The 16,097-nt window shown below is 43.2% G+C and overlaps 1 protein-coding gene across 1 annotated transcript in view; it reads left to right on the top strand.

Annotated features, from left to right (window-relative positions):
* RSPO1 (R-spondin 1) overlaps positions 1-13,508 on the top strand; it is a 241,882-nt gene extending 228,374 nt beyond the window's left edge. Inside the window, exon 6 of the mRNA XM_073615523.1 lies at positions 12,510-13,508. Within this exon, the coding sequence (XP_073471624.1) occupies positions 12,510-12,655 (146 nt within the window). The 3' untranslated portion in view covers positions 12,656-13,508. The remainder of the gene's footprint in view (positions 1-12,509) is intronic.
* Positions 13,509-16,097: the final 2,589 nt, after the last annotated feature.

Genomic DNA, 16,097 nt, shown 5'->3' with positions numbered 1-16,097 from the left:
TAACATGTCTGAACCTAGAGTGTCAGAGGGACTGGAGAGTTCACAGGGTCAAGGCAGTATTAGAGAACATGCATTACCAAGCAACCCCCCAGGGGGCAGTGCTACATTTGGGGGCTCGTCCGGGATGTTCTCTGCTGCAGGCTCTAGTCAGTCCAGACACGAGCCATCATGTGAGGGAAAGATGGACTCAGCTGCTGCAGTCATCTGGGGAAGAGCACAAGGAGCTCAGATGGAGCAAAACACTGTTCTGGAGATTTCAGGAAGTGAATGCACTGAGAAGGGTGGGTGAGAGTCCTAGTTCCAGGCCAAACATTCTGAATGTGGAAGTAGGGTTCGCCCTGGACTATGTTCGGTGCTGGTGGAGTGGCAGGAAGACATACCTGCTTGTTTCCAGGGAGAAGAGGTGCCTCTAGCAGAAGGGATAGTTGCTTGAATGATCCCACTGCAGGTGAGGGAAGAGGAAGAGGAACACCAGATCATCCTTAAGAAGGGCATTGATCCAAAGACAGCTGATCAAGCTCGTTTAGACTGGGTTTTACAAGGGGCCAGTCCAAACCACCCTATTGTTCTGAAATTGCTGTTAAAGGGAGCCTGAACGGTTCCAACCTACCCAGAGTTGATGAGAGAAGTTCAGGAGGGGGAAGCACTGTTGGAGAAGAAAAGCTCAGGGGCAAAAGAGTCTGCTGTCACTGCTGGAAGGAGAGAAAGGGTGTCTGCCTGTGTTGCCCATGTTGAGCCCAGCTTTTCAGATGAGGACAGTGAGGAAGAAACCGAGCCAAAAGTACCTGTCAGCCCTGACAGTAAGAAATCAACAGTTGAGTCGGTGGAACACATAACTCAAGTTGTGCAGGCCTAAGCACAGATGTATCAAGCTTTGATAAGGGTAATGGAAACTCAAGGAATGGTGCAAGGACAAAGTTTCAGCCCCGGAGACCCCAGTCCAGGAAAGGAAGTGTTTTGGATGTGGAGAAAACTGGGCATTTTAAGGCTAGATGCCCCAAGGCAGTAATCAGATCAGAGCTGCTGGAAGAGGTGTTAAAAGCATTACAAAGGATCCTCTCCTTTAAAGAAGGAGGGAAGCTTTCAGGGACCTCAGTAAAGGAGCCAATTGGGCATCCCAAGGTAAAACGGAGTTCCAAGACTCGTGAAGGGTTAAGCCAGAAGCAGCCAGCAAGGTCTCCCATCTGCCCTTTTTCTGTTCCTTTGCTTGCACCCAAACAAAAAAAATGAGACCACGCAGGAAGGGTAAACGGACACAGGAGATCAATGCACCCCATCCTAGTCATAATGACACGATTGTTCAACCATTAAGGAAGGTAGTTAGGGCTCAGAATATGGATACTTAAACGGAAGATTTGCCAAATAATTTGATAGGGCCTTCTCCAATAGATTCACTCCAAGTGGAAGGGATTTACACCAAAGCCCTGCTTGATACGGGTGCTCAGGTAACGCTACTATATAAGGATTTCTATGAAGACACTTGAAGCATATCCCATTAAGGAAGCTGGAAGAATTTGAAATATGGGGTATTGGTACCCAGAATTTCCCTTATGATGGATACATCCCCCTCAAGATAACGTTTGACCACTCATTGGCTGGAAAGCCAGAAACTTTTGATACTTTGGCCGTTGTTTGCCCTCGATCCCCTGGAGCTGGTCGAAATTCCTTGTTGATAGGAATAAATACAGATCTTGTGAGACGACTGCACACTCCATTGGCAGTGAGCGAATCCCAGGTGGAGAAGAGTCACCCTCAGTTGAGAAAGGCTTTCCAGCATGTCGTGCAGGAACAAAAAGCACCTGTAGATGGGGTGGGAAGGCTGTGGCGGCTGGGAACTCAAGAAAGAACCCTACATTGAGGCGAGAGAGTCTGTTTGAAGGCCACCGTCAAGTTGTCCTGGTACCAGCCGGGTCCATTTGTAGTACTGGAAGCTGACCCATTGACAGAGGAAACTGGTATAGAGTTGGTTCCAGAAGTTGTACATACCAGGATGTATCTGCCAATTGGGGGGAGGATCCTTGTCAGTGTACGGGACACTACCAGCCAGCTGGTCTGCCTGAAGTCCCGCATGGTGTTGGGGAAGGTGAATGTGGTGACCCCTGTTACGGTGGATGACTTGGTATCAGCAGATATCGGCAAAGGACTCTGCGTCCAAAGTCCAGATTTGTCTCCTCGCTGGAGAGAGAGAGGGTAAAAGCTCAGATTGCCAGGTGGGAAGAGATGTTCTCTAAGAATGACTTTGATGTAGGCTGTGCTAAAAGCGCACAGCATCAAATCCAGTGAGGACAAGCCTTTTAGAGAGAGAGCTCAGCGGATCCCTCTGAGTGACCTTGCGGACGATAAGATGGTGTTTATTAGCCCGTTGAGGTTCTTCGAGTTTGATCGCATTCCACAAGGGTTAGCAGGAGCCCCGGCCACCTTTCAGAGGTTGATGGAAAACACTGTGGGTGACATGAATCTGATAGAGGTGCTTGTGTATCTAGATGATATCATTGTGTTTGGGAAGACACTAGAAGAGCATGAGGTCAGACTGGAGAAAGTCTTCAAGAGCCTTCATGTGGAGAGGCTAAAACTGTCATTGGAGAAGTGCCAATTCTACCAGACCTCTGTCGCCTATTTAGGACATGTGGTCTCCACAAACAGACTAGCAACTGACCCACAAAAATTGAAAGCTATAACCTCCTGGCCTCGACCTAGGACTGTTGCGGAGCTGAGATCCTTCTTAGGATTCTGCTCTAACTACAGGTTTGTGAAAAACTTTGCTCAGATTGCGAAGCCTCTCAATGAGTTGTTGCAGAAGGAAGTAAATGAAGGTTCGCAGAACTCGCATTCAAGGGAGTCCAAGCAGCACGGACCAAGAAGGCCGTGGGAGCCTGTTCATAATCAGTGGACTCCGAGATGTGAAAAGGCTTTTTGGCAGCGGTTAAAGGCGAGCCTCACTGAAGCTCCTGTCTTGGCCTATGCTGATCCTTCCAAGTCTTATGAGTTGCGTTGAGTATGCCAGCCGAGATGGGTTAGGAAGAGTCCTCTATCAGGGGGCAGAAGGTAAACTTTGCCCAGTTGCATATGTGAGTAGAAGCCTCACTCCCTCTGAGAAGAATTATCCAGTGCACTGGCCCTCAAATGGGCTGTAGCTGATAAACTATGAGACTATCTGTATGGGGCCACTTTTGTGGTAAAAACTGACAACGATTCCCTAACTTACTTGCTGTCTACTGCCAAACTAGATGCTACTGGCCATCAAAGCTTCGCCACTCTATCTAAGTTTCAGTTCAGCCTGAAGTACAGACCAGGTGCAGGAGACCGGGATGCAGATGCTCTGTCTCGAAGACCACATATCCCCAGTAACAATGCCAGGAATTGGGTTCATCTCACCCCTATAGGAGTTCATGCTATGTGTCAAGGAGTAGAGCATTGTCACAAGGGGGCAGCAGAAGCTGAAGCTGTAGGAATCACCCCCACAGGAGTGCCTCAGTACTATTGTGATCTGACGCAAGTACGTAGTCAAGAACTGCCTCAGTTGACCAAGGAGGACATGAGGAGGGATCAGTGGGAGGATCCATTGGGCAGCCTGGTTAAGAAAGCACTGATAGCTCGAGATCCTCAGATGTTGTTGAAAAGTTCTCTGGATGGCGCAAAAGTGGTCCACAAAGAGTGGAAGCGAATGCGATTGGAAGACGGTATCTCTGATCTACAGGAAACGCCCCAGAGAAGAACCAGAAGGTGTTCAACAACTGTTTTTCCCAGAAAAGTACAGATTGGTTGTATTAACAGATTATCATGATGACCATGGGCATCTGGGTCCAGATAGGACTCTTAGGTTAGTTAGGGATCGATTCTATTGGCCATCCATAAGGACTGAAGTGGAAAGCTACTGCCATTCCTGTGTCCGGTGCATCCAAAGGAAGACTCTACCTAGTAGAGCTACCCCAATGGGCCATTTACAAAGTCAGGGTCCTATGGACCTGGTGTGCATTGATTTCTTGTGTCTCGAACCTGACTTGAGTGGGCGGAGCAATGTCCTGGTTGTGACAGATCATTTCACCCGCTATTATCAAGCTTTCCCGACCAAAGACCATTAAGCCAATACGGTCATCAACACTTTAGTAGAGAAGTTTTTCATTCACTATGATCTGACTCAACATCTACATTCAGATTAAGGTCGGAATTTCGAGAGTAAACTTGTGAAACGTTTATGTGAACTACTGGGCATTCAAAAGACCACAACTACCCCCTATCATCCCCAAGGGGACCCACAACTGAATGTTTTAATCATACCTTGCTAAACATGCTAGGGATTTTACATTCCGAAAAGAAACAGCTCTGGGGTGATTACATTGCCGCAGTGGTCGACACTTACAATAGCACAGCGAACGACTCCACTGTATTTTTCATTGAGATCTAGGACTCGTCGGGTCTCCAAACCAGTTACTTTACCAGACATCGAGGAGGAAAGTGATGTCGTGGAACTGACCATTGACTGGTTGTGGGTTCCCCCATCTGAAGATGTCATTAGAGTTCCTTCATCTCCAGTAGATGACATAAAGGAAAACTCTCTACCACAAAGAGTGGAACCCCAACCTGTTGAGGAGGAGAGGCCTGCACCATTCCCTGTGAGTGAGACTGGAGGGCTCAAACCAGAACTGATTGATGACTCAGGAGTGCAAGGAATTGGAGAAGCTTCTGTTCCTCCGCTACAAGAAGCTGTGGAAAAGAATATACCTGAGAGAGAGGAAGAACTGGAGACTGGTTGTAGTTTCTGGGGTACAGATGGTGGGCGTGAACCTTTGGAGAGCATATACTCCAGACTTGGATGGAAAATCTGTCCTCCCAGAAGACTAATATATGATACTCTGGGTGAAAGCTCTGATGAACTCATTTCTACAGCTCAATGTTCTAGTCAAGAGCCAGTTTCTTCTACCAAATCTTTGGTAAAGGATGATTCTGTTCCACCCTCTGACACTGCTGGGTGGGCCACTACTCTACTGCCCTGTAAACAAAGTGATTCAGCTCTGTCTGATGACTTATGTAACTTACTGTTGGCAAATCCCTCTGCTACTTAGCTCCTTGCCACTGTAGAGTCTGGTTAGCAGATTACTATTTACAGGGCTTTAATGGGTTAGGTCATGACTATTCAGTGGGATTGTATCCTAGCTTTGAGGGACCAAAGACTTTCAAGTGGGGGGAGGATGTAGCCAGGAACGGGCAATTTGCCAATCCTGGGTACTTGCATGAAATTAAGTACATTGATGTAAGGTGAGTATGGAGCCAGGGCCAGAGAGGTTTGTCTCTCCCGGGTGCTGAGGTAGTCTAAGGTCGCGCACCAGTGGGGCGCACACACAAGGTCCCCAGAACACAGATCACCAATCCTCATAGTGTGTGTAGGTGAGCAGAAATGAGAATATTCAACAGGTCTATGTTAAATAAAAATAATATCCATGAATGATATAGTATACAAATATAGTGAGTTGAAAATAAGTTGTTAAAGAGGACAATAGTAACAATGAAACCAGGTGCAATTGAAGTTATGGTAGAGAACCACAAATCCAGGTAGACAAGAATAAGGAGAGAAATATGCAGAAACCATGACCAGTTTAAAGGCATTAAGACATGGTAACAAAAAAAATGACTAATTGAAAAAGGCATTGTGAAGGGATAGCATGGTAATTACCTGGGATGTGTGTGTAAGAGCAAGGAGTTCCTGTAAAGTACAGCCTATCCAAGTGTGTGGTAGGGAGAACTGTGTCTGGGGAGATGCTGTATATGCTCCCCAACAAGTACATGGACCACCACCAGCGTCACGCTATTATGGCATATGCGAGGATAGGCCACCGATCTGGGCGGTAATCACCGCCGTAACTGACGCCTATGTGCCCCAGCTATGCCGGCTACGATGAAAGAACTCGTGCTGCCGCCATGACGCCTGGAATTGATGTCACGCAGCAGACATGGTACGTGGCGCCGATGTGTTGAGGAAACCTGCCCAATCCCCCAAGCCTCCCCGCCCAAAAGGGGGCGGGAGGAGAGGGAAAGGGAGGGCACACAGAGCGCATTGCAGTTCCCGGGCATGAGACATAGAACGGCCCGGGATATAGGCAACCATAATTTACCAACAATTTAGTGCAATGCAAAAAGTGCGTGAGATAACATGTCATAGCAATGTATGGGCGGCACAGTGGTGTAGTGGGTAGCACTCTCGTCTAGCAGTAAGAAGGGTCACTGGTTCGAATCCCAACCTCGACACTACCTGCCTGGAGTTTGCATGTTCTCCCTGTGCCTGTGTGGGTTTCCTCCGGGTACTCCGGTTTCCTCCCACACTCCAAAGACATGCTGGTAGGTTAATTGGCTTCTCTCCAAAATTGGCTCTAGTATATGAATGTGAGTTGGGGACCTTAGATTGTGGGCTCCCTGAGGGTAGGGACCGATGTGAGCGTGCAATGTATGTGTGGAGTGCTGTATAAATTGACAGTGCTATATGGGTACCTTAAATAAAAATAGGGATAATTGTAGACATGCACCCACACTCACTCAGGTTGAACTGGATAGACTGGTGTCTTTATTCAACCTTACGACCTGTAACTATGTAACATGACAATTGCCCCAAATATGTAGACCCCAATTAGGTGCACTAATGCATTAATGCATGGGGCAAGCTTCACACATGGACGGCAAGGGAACACTGCCAGTTCAAAAATCAATAGCCTCCATCCCTGTAACATATGAGAATATAAGGGGGCACAAAAGTTTTGGGATATCTCAAATTAGGAGGGTACATTCTACAGTCTCCCTATACTTTAAGGAAAAGAAAAAATATATGGAGGACAGTGAGGTGAATATTTTAGAGAGAGTGGACAACTTGTTCCCAAGACACGGGAAAGAAGCCACTTACAGTATGTCAAACTGGAAGAACCATCACTGAACAGTGCAGGCCTTCGACACCATCTGTCTTTCACATATAATGCTATTTTAAGATCTCTGCCCTGGCCTTTTGACAGCAATTCACACCTGTATTTATACAAATCAAGGAACTGACACCTACAAAGACTTTCTGACCCCAAGGATTGGATTGTGTTACTAGAACAGAGTGGTTCCACAACTTTCACACCTCCCATTCCTGGACTGGTGCACTGCAGCAGTGCATGTAGGAAAAACTGAAGTACTTAGTGGGTAGAATGTACTTTTATGTAAATTTTTGAGGAAATGTGTTTGCACTTTGGAAAATGTTCTTGGAACAGATGTGAAAGCTTTTTTACTCAAATCTCAGATGTCGTCTGTTCAGTTAAAAATGTTAGTAAGCATAAAATAGATAATTATTCACATCTATGGCTCATACAATTTGATCTTTGTTTACAATTAGGAATGTGAAGTCTTTCCAGTAAAAAAGTATTACCTTTTCCCAGATTAGAAATAGAAAAAGACTTTAATTTTCTTATCCCCCACACCCCCATATGTTTGGATAATTTAGAAACATAGCCACTGAAACTTGGGAATACTGCAGACAGCAAAGCTAGAAGAGAATTTTACATTGGCTGTGAGATTTGTTGTAGTAAACCTTATTCAAAATACGTGATGGCAATGAAAGTTTTACCGCAAAGATGTGTTAGACTACCATAAAATTCTGTAAGGGCCAACAGTGATGATAAAAGTGTGGTGCCTGCAGCTGTCTCTCCTCTGCTTTGTAGGATCATGTGAATTCAGACTGTGCCACAGGCGTCTTAGTGGCTTAGTTTGTGAAAGTGAACTTCTGTTTAAGATACCTTTCTGCTCCAGGAATTTCTCTGGAGTGAACTTCTAGACTATGGTTTAGTCTGATACGTATCATTTGTTAAAAGGGCATTAATTAAAAAGGGGCCAGCTTACATTCTTCCTGTACAAACTTGGCTGGACCCCCGGATGCTATCTCCAAAACAAAACCTCAAGTTTTAGAGCTGCAAAACATCAACAGAGGGAGAAAAACTGCAGAAACAAATCTATGATGTGCCTGCTCCTTCTCAACACCCACGGTCTGTGAAGAATCAGTATAGCTATAGTCATGCTTCTTCTGAAATTCTGAACCCATTTAAATGCATTTCTAAAGGGGATCTCTAGTCAGTAGTTTTATTAGCATTGCAGAAATCTGTAATGTCCTACTCCCAGTTCCAAATGTTGGGATGTTTAAAATGAGAAGTACAATTTTAAATATACTGTAGATCTACTGAAATGCCCTCTCGGCAGTAACTGACAGATCAATTGAAGTATCGGACACAAAAGAGAGAGCTGCATGGGTATAATACAAAGATGTGCACTCCAAGGTCTATAGAAAGATAAGTCAAGGTGAAAACTGGCACTTAGGTGACTGATATTAGCTCACCAATCACCAACAGAAGCTCTGTTGATTGATTTAAAAACCTAATAAAATTTCCCCCTGCAAAGAAAATAATTAAAGATTTATTATGATTTTTTTTTTTTACATTGTTCTGCCCTCCAAGAGACAAAGTAGTAGTGTAGTCTTCTTATGAAGTCCCACTGCAAATCTGACAACAGCTTGTAAAGAGATGGATCCACCGTAACTACAATTTGTCTTGGCTCAGAGCAGTTTCTTGAGACAAGCATTGTCAAGAGGAATGTAGAGAGATAGGGGACTGATATGCCCCCCTTTCCTTCCTTTAGTCTTAGGAAAATGCCCTGAGCTATGACTAGCTGCAGGTTCAATGGATCTGTCTTCTTTCTAGCTGTTGTCTGATTTATCATGTGAGCGACATCGAGTGGGCAGGCTGAAACATCTAGCTACATGGGACAAAGTACTACATGTAATTTGGAACTGGAACCCCAATGATCTTTGGCCTGATCTTCCTAGCTTCTACTTCACTACATGACACAGTTATGATGTAGGAGGGGTGGAAGGAAGCACAGCTTAGGGGACCAGGCACCCGACACACCCTGAAATATGGTAAATACAAATTATTCTCCAGCAATATTATCTTTTGAAAAAAGTGGAGATTGACAGCTCAGGTGAATCTTACAATGTTTTATTTGTGTAAAGGCATTTATTTTAAGTTTTTTTAATCTAGCAATAGAGTCACTTTATTCCAACCCCCATGGAAAACAAAAAAGATGAGTTTTTATTGGGAAGCACAGATCTGAAGGGTTTTTTTTAGGCTAAACAATGGCAATCTGTATCAGTGTGCTGGAAAGAGTTCTCCTTTATAAACACATAACTGGAAGCTTCCCAGCAAGTAAGGTGTTACATAAACTAGAATTTGCTGGGTCTGTTTCATGAAAGGTATAAAAAAGAGCCTTCTTAACTACATCCACTTACATGGGACATAAATATTAGAACTGTTATGTAATTGAATACCCATGGGGCCCCTGAGCCACTGCCATTTAAGGAACTGAAGGGAAATGTTTCCCGTAAGACTCTGGTATGGTACAGATATAATTTACCAAGTAGAATGCTCTGTGTAAAAAGGGGAATAGAACTCATGCAATGGCTTTGGCTGGGTTTACATTCTGAGTTACTAATTTAATGTGGTAACACAATTTAATAAAGCCAGAATGAAAATCATTTAAGATCCACACGTGCAAAGTGCTGGAAAAGATGCTTGGTAGCAAAACAAGAGTAGGAATATCTTTAGATGTGGTTGTTGCGCATCTAGTGCCTTTACTGTACATGCCATGCATTGCTAACTGCTAAATATAAAGACAGTGCCCTTTCAACATTTTGTGATTATATATACAGTATCTCACAAATGTAAGTACACCCCTCACAATTTTGTAAGTATTTTATTATGTCTTTTCATGTGACAACAATGAAGTAAAGTAACACTTTGCTACAATGTAAAGTAGTGAGTGTGGAGCTTGTATAACAGTATATATTTGATGTCCCTTCAAAATAACTCAACACACAGCCATTAATGTCTAAACCACTGGCAACCAAAGTGAGTACACCCCTAAGTGAAAATGTCCAAATTCGGCCCAAAGTGTTAAAAATTTGGTGTGGCCACCATTATTTTCCAGCCCTGCCTTAACCCCCTTGGGCATGGAGTTCACCAGAGCTTCAAAGGTTGCCACTGGAGTCCTCTTCCACTCCTCTATGACAACATCACGGAGCTGGTGGATGTTAGAGACCTTGCGCTCCTCCACCTTCCATTTGATAATGCCCCACAGATGCTCAATAGGGTTTAGGTCTGGAGACATGCTTGGCCAGTCCATCACCTTTACCCTCAGCTTCTTTAGCAAGCTTCTTTAGCAAGGCAGTGGTTGTTTTAGAGGTGTATTTGGGTTTGTTATCATGTTTGAATACTGCCCTGTAGCCCAGACTCCAAAGGGAGGGGATCATGCTCTGCTTCAGTATGTCACGGTACATGTTGGCATTCATGGTTCCCTCAATGAACTGTAGCTCCCCAGTGCCAGCAGCACTCATGCAGCCCCAGACAATGACACTCCCATCACCATGCTCGACTGTAGGCAAGACACACTTGTCTTTGTACTCCTCACCTGATTGCCACCACACACGCTTGACATGATTTGAACCAAACAAGTTTATCTTGGTCTCATCAAACCACATAACATGGTTCAAGTAATCCATATCTGCTTGTCTTCAGCAAACTGTTTGTGGGCTTTCTTGTGCATCATCTTTAGAAGAGGCTTCCTTCTGGGAGAACAGCCATGCAGACCAATTTGATGCAGTGTGCAGCATATGGTCTGAGCACTGACAGGCTGACCCCCCACCCCTTCAACCTCAGCAGCAATGTTGGCAGCACTCATATGTATATTTCCCAAAGACAACCTCTGGATATGATGCTGAGCATGTGCACTCAACTGCTTTGGTCGACCATGGCGAGGCCTGTTCTGAACCTGTCCTGTTAAACCACTGTATGGTCTTGACCACCATGCTGCAGCTCAGTTTCAGGGTCTTCTTATAGCCTAGGCCATCTTTATGTAGAACAACAGTTCTTTTTTTCAGATCCTCACAGAGTTCTTTGCCATGAGGTGCCATGTTGAACTTCCAGTGACCAGTATGAGAGAGTGAGAGCGATAACACCAAATTGAACACACCTGCTCCCAGGGGTGTACCTAGAGCATTTGGCACCCGGGCAGATCCTAGATCAGGCACCCCCCCCCAACTTTAAAATGTAAAAACACCCCACTGTGCCCCCCCTGCATACCTCTGTATCCCCCAATATCTGTTTATCACTATTTTGTACCCCCTCTTCACAACTGGACCCCTTTACATTACACAACCCCCCTGCATTTCTGGACTCCTTTACATTACACAGCACCCTGCACCTCTGGACCCCTTTACATTACACAGCCCCCTGCACCTTTGGACCCCTTTACATTACACAACCCCCTTGGGTGTTACACAGTCACCCCCCTCCCCTTCCCAGCTCTGAATCCCTGCATGTTTCACAGCTGTCCCTTCCTACCTTACTCACGCAGAGGGGGACACACACCAGTGCTGAACAGAGGGCGGGAACTGCTGGAGTCAATTTTTCATATTAACAATGCTAATGATTGGTTGCTAGGACCTCTGAACACCTTTACATTACAAAACTCGCCCCCCACCCCACCTAGCAACCAATCACCTGCTAGTTAACTTAGCATTTCCTGGCTTCTATTCAGCGCTGGGCCATTGGCTCTCTCTCCCTCCCCTGCTGTAGAGAGAGATACAGTGCAGGAGAGAGAGACAGTGTTTTTTCCTGCTCCTGTGTCAATCCGGTGGCATGTCAACTGGGTAGCAGTACAGTCTGCACCCAGCCCGGGCACCCCCGCATCCTGTCTGTCACAGCTGAACTTGCCTCTCCCTGGCCTGCGCTCACACACCGCTGTACTGCCTGAGACCCGCCGCGCTGTCACCGACTCACTTACGAGGGAGGACTGACACCCCCCCAGTGTGTGGCACCCGGGGCGGACCGCCCACATGCCCTAATAGGTATGTCACTGCCTGCTCCCCATTCACACCTGAGACCTTGTAATACAAACAAGTCACATGACAACGGGGAGGGAAAATGGCTAATTGGGCCAAATTTGGATATTTTCACTTAGGGGTGTACTCACTTTTGTTGCCAGTGGTTTAGACATTAATGGCTTTGTTGAGTTATTTTGAGGGGACAGCAAATTTACACTGTTATACAAGCTGTACACTCACTAATCTTCAGTGTGGCAAAGTGTCATTTCTTCAGTGTTGTCACATGAAAAGATATAATAAAATATTTACAAAAATGTGAGGGGTCAACTCACTTTTGTGAGATACTGTGTGTGTGTGTGTGTGTGTGTGTGTATATGTATGTATATATATATATATATATATATATATATATATATATATATATATCTCAGAACCCTTTTTATTTTAGGTTGTAAGCGCCTTTAGACAAAATGCTAATTTATAGGGTTATAGTACAGTTTTACAGTTCAGTTTTAATTCCATATTATGACTACGCACATGTATCTTTACATATACACGGTCTAATGCATATATAGTTTCTGTTTTTTAACTTGAATAAATCATCCCTTACTTTTTGCAGTAGCTACAGGAAAACCCAAGAAGGAAAACCAAGGAAAAGAAAAAAAGAACAGAAATCGCAACAAGGAGGAAAGTGGAAACAAAAAAAGGAAAAACCAACAACGAGTAACTTCCATGCCCATCACACCTTCTCTCCCAGCAAAGTAGCTCTATGAACCACCACAGCAAGAGATTAATGCTGCTATGTATGTAAGATGCTTGCTCGAATTGGAGCACTGCTACAACTTAAGCACCTACACAATTGGCAAATGCAAAACTCCTAGATATAAAAATGAGTTAATACTGCAGTCAAGATGAGACTATTTCACCTAGTACTTCTAATGCAGTGAAGCCATGGTAAATGAAGGAGATAACAAGAAAGAAACTGAAAAGAAGAAAAAGAAATAAAAGTGAGTGACTTCAATGACCATCACTCCTTTTATTCCAGCAAAGTAACTGGCACATTAGGAAAAGCCACAAGAGATTAATGCTGCTATGTATGTAAGATGCTTTTGAACTGGAGCACTGCTACAACTTAAACACCTACACAATCAGTGAATGCAAAACTCTTATTGGTTAAACAAAAGTTTATAATGTCATGAAGTTAGAGCTATCTTGCATAAGACTTCTAATGTAGTGTGAAGCCATGGAAAACAAAGGCACTTCATGAACAATAAAGAATAAGCATGGTATTGTAGTTATACCCAGCGTGGACACCTTTGAGGTGATGCTGAGCATATTTCAACTTCAGTAGAAGTTACAAAGGCTGGAAACTTTTTTTAGGAATGCTAACGAAATGTGGGTTTTCGTTTTCGCCTAGAGAACTCCTATTGTCCCCCTCTTCCTCTAAGTCTGTGTTTTCAGATGTATGTATGAATTAATCTTTGGAGAGTATATGTTCAATTTTTGTGAAAACATGTTGGTGTCATCACCATAAAACTACTTAAAAAAAACTATTTTAAAATGTAAGAAAATGAAGAAGCTTATAAAGGAGGGCAATAAAATGATGTATCACTGACAACAGGAGAGTTATAACGAACTAAAGAAGTTTTATTTTCCGATGGATTTGTAAGTGTTTTATTGTTATAAAAAAAGGTAATAAATTACAACATATGATAACTACCATATGAGAGACAAAAAAATCAAAATGGCAAAGTGGAAGACTCCCCGCCGACAAAACACAGAAGCACGGCAGAAAGTATTCCCCCATCAATGTATTGATGTGGGAATCTGCAATTTTTTTTTTTTCGCTCAACCTACTAGTTGAATGGAAAAAAATATGTATAATGTAAAGGTAAGGTAAATTATAAAGGTGATTATACAAAGATTGTATAGTCACATAATTGCATTAGATGGATTCCTATACAATGTATATTCAACCTCAAAGAGGTTGAGCATCTTACCCAAATACAGCTTTCTCCAAAATAGCCAGCAGAGCCTGCCTAAGTACATCCTGTCATCTTAATTGCTTATATTCTAAGGCAGATCATTTTCTTGCTACAATATCAGGAAGCATGGAATTTTAAACTTAACCTGAGGGCTGGATAGCCAGAGGCATTGTGATAATGTAGACAGCTTTTGGCACACCAACAATCTGAGATACCCTATTAGACAAACAAAATGCATTTCCATGTGCTTCCATGGACTTCAGTGGGCCAGAAAAACTGCAGGTAATTGCATAAGATACTGAAAATGCATCATTGTTTACAACCTAGCATGCAAATGTGAACAGCCTCATTGGAAACATATTTTCATGAAACATGCACTTTTATGCACTGCAAAATGCACAAGCATGAACCAGGCCTAAGGCAAAGGCCATCTTGCAAAGTGCTAAACGTATAGCAACCAAGACGAACTGTTTAACCGTTTATTTGATCTCACAGAACTGAAATATGAATGGTTGCTAGACTTTACACTTTGCCGTTTATCATTGCATTTCACGTTGCTTCTCTAATTAATGAAACATGACTCCTATAAGAGAATCTGAACATCCCTAAGACACATATGGTATAAATACACAGTTAATTGAGATCTTTCCTATAGAAAGAGATTAGATGCCAGCGTTCATATGGCTATTACAGATAAGTGCAGCTAAGATTTTTATGCTTGAGGTGGGCAAAATCTCCAGTTTTCTGTTTTATAACTTGAATAAATCATCCCTGAGGTGTCATGCATGTTGATATGTTGCAAGAATTCACAATTCTTACAGATCAATATTATATCTAACAAACCGATAGCAAAGTATACTCAAATGTCCCTATCTAGTCAATTAATAGAATATCATAATCATATACAGCAAATATGCAGCATATTGCCTCAGTCATATCATGTCTATGCAACCTAGAGCTGCACATGGAAGTGACTAGTGAAAGATACAACATTTATGATACCCAGTATTGTTATAATTGTTATAATTGCAACCCAGCCCAACCAAAAGAAACACATTAAAGTAGAACTATAGGCAAAATGTTTGTTTTGTTTTTTTAATTTTGGATAGAGTAAGGGAGGGTTATAACTCCTGTCAGATTTTTTCTCATCATCTATGTTCCATTGCCGAGATTTCCCTTCACCTCCTGTCCCATAGCCAAACAGGAAGCAAGAGAAAATTCCTGCAAATTAAGGTAATTCCTTGGGGACCCCCAAGTCCCCAGAACTAGTGTCCCCATTGGAAGGTTTCCCCTCTATTACTTTTTTGGGGACAACTCAAATTTGGAATTTTCTTTCACTTTCAATGATAATGGTAAACAGGACAATTAGAGAGGATAAATCTCCTTAATGGGGGCACAGACATCCATAAAAACAAATAAGCATTCTAATACTTCTCCACTCTAACCAAAACAAAAACAAAAAAAGAGTTTTGCCTTTAGTTATACTTTGAATTCAACACTTTACATTTTAACTGCAAAGTATAATAGTGGCAAATTTAACATGCTGGATTCCAAAAGAGTATAATCTGCATAAATGATCCTCTAAGTGTGCCATAGGAAAAGCACCAACCCTTCCAATGACATGCTTGGGAGGTGCATTTAAGCTGTATGTGGTGTTACAGAACAGTGCAACTCTCACAGACAGCATCATTGGTACCACACGCTGACATCCCATAATTTGCATTGTTAAACCCCAACCTAATTACCGGTAATTCTGATAACTAAATAGCTTTTTCAGTTAGTTGTGGATGCTACACCTGATTTAGCAGGCAGCCACAACAGATTTAAAACCTGTAGGAATTGTAGTTGCTGTGCTTCTTTTTTATCACACTTAAGCCGCGTACACACGAGCGGAATGTCAGACAGAAAAAGTCAGAAGGAAGCTTTTCATCATCTATTCCGATCGTGTGTATGCCTCATCGGACTTTTTTTTTCGAAAATTCTGATGGACCTAGAAATGGAACAGGTTCTAAATATTTCCAATGGAACCAATTCCTATCTGGAAAACTGCTCGTCTGTATGCTGTTCCAACGGACCAAAAACCAAGCATGCTCTGAAGCAAGTACGAGACGGAAGCTATTGGCTACTGGCTATTGAACTTCCTTTTTCTAGTCCCGACGTACTTGTTGTACGTCACCTCTTTCTGGACGGTCGGACTTTGCTGTGACTGTGTGTATGCAAGA

Source organism: Aquarana catesbeiana, linkage group LG02 (genome assembly GCF_042186555.1).
Source record: "Aquarana catesbeiana isolate 2022-GZ linkage group LG02, ASM4218655v1, whole genome shotgun sequence".
Lineage (NCBI taxonomy): Eukaryota > Metazoa > Chordata > Amphibia > Anura > Ranidae > Aquarana > Aquarana catesbeiana.
Note: the sequence above shows the minus strand (reverse complement) of the source record. Positions and strands in the feature narration are given on the sequence as shown.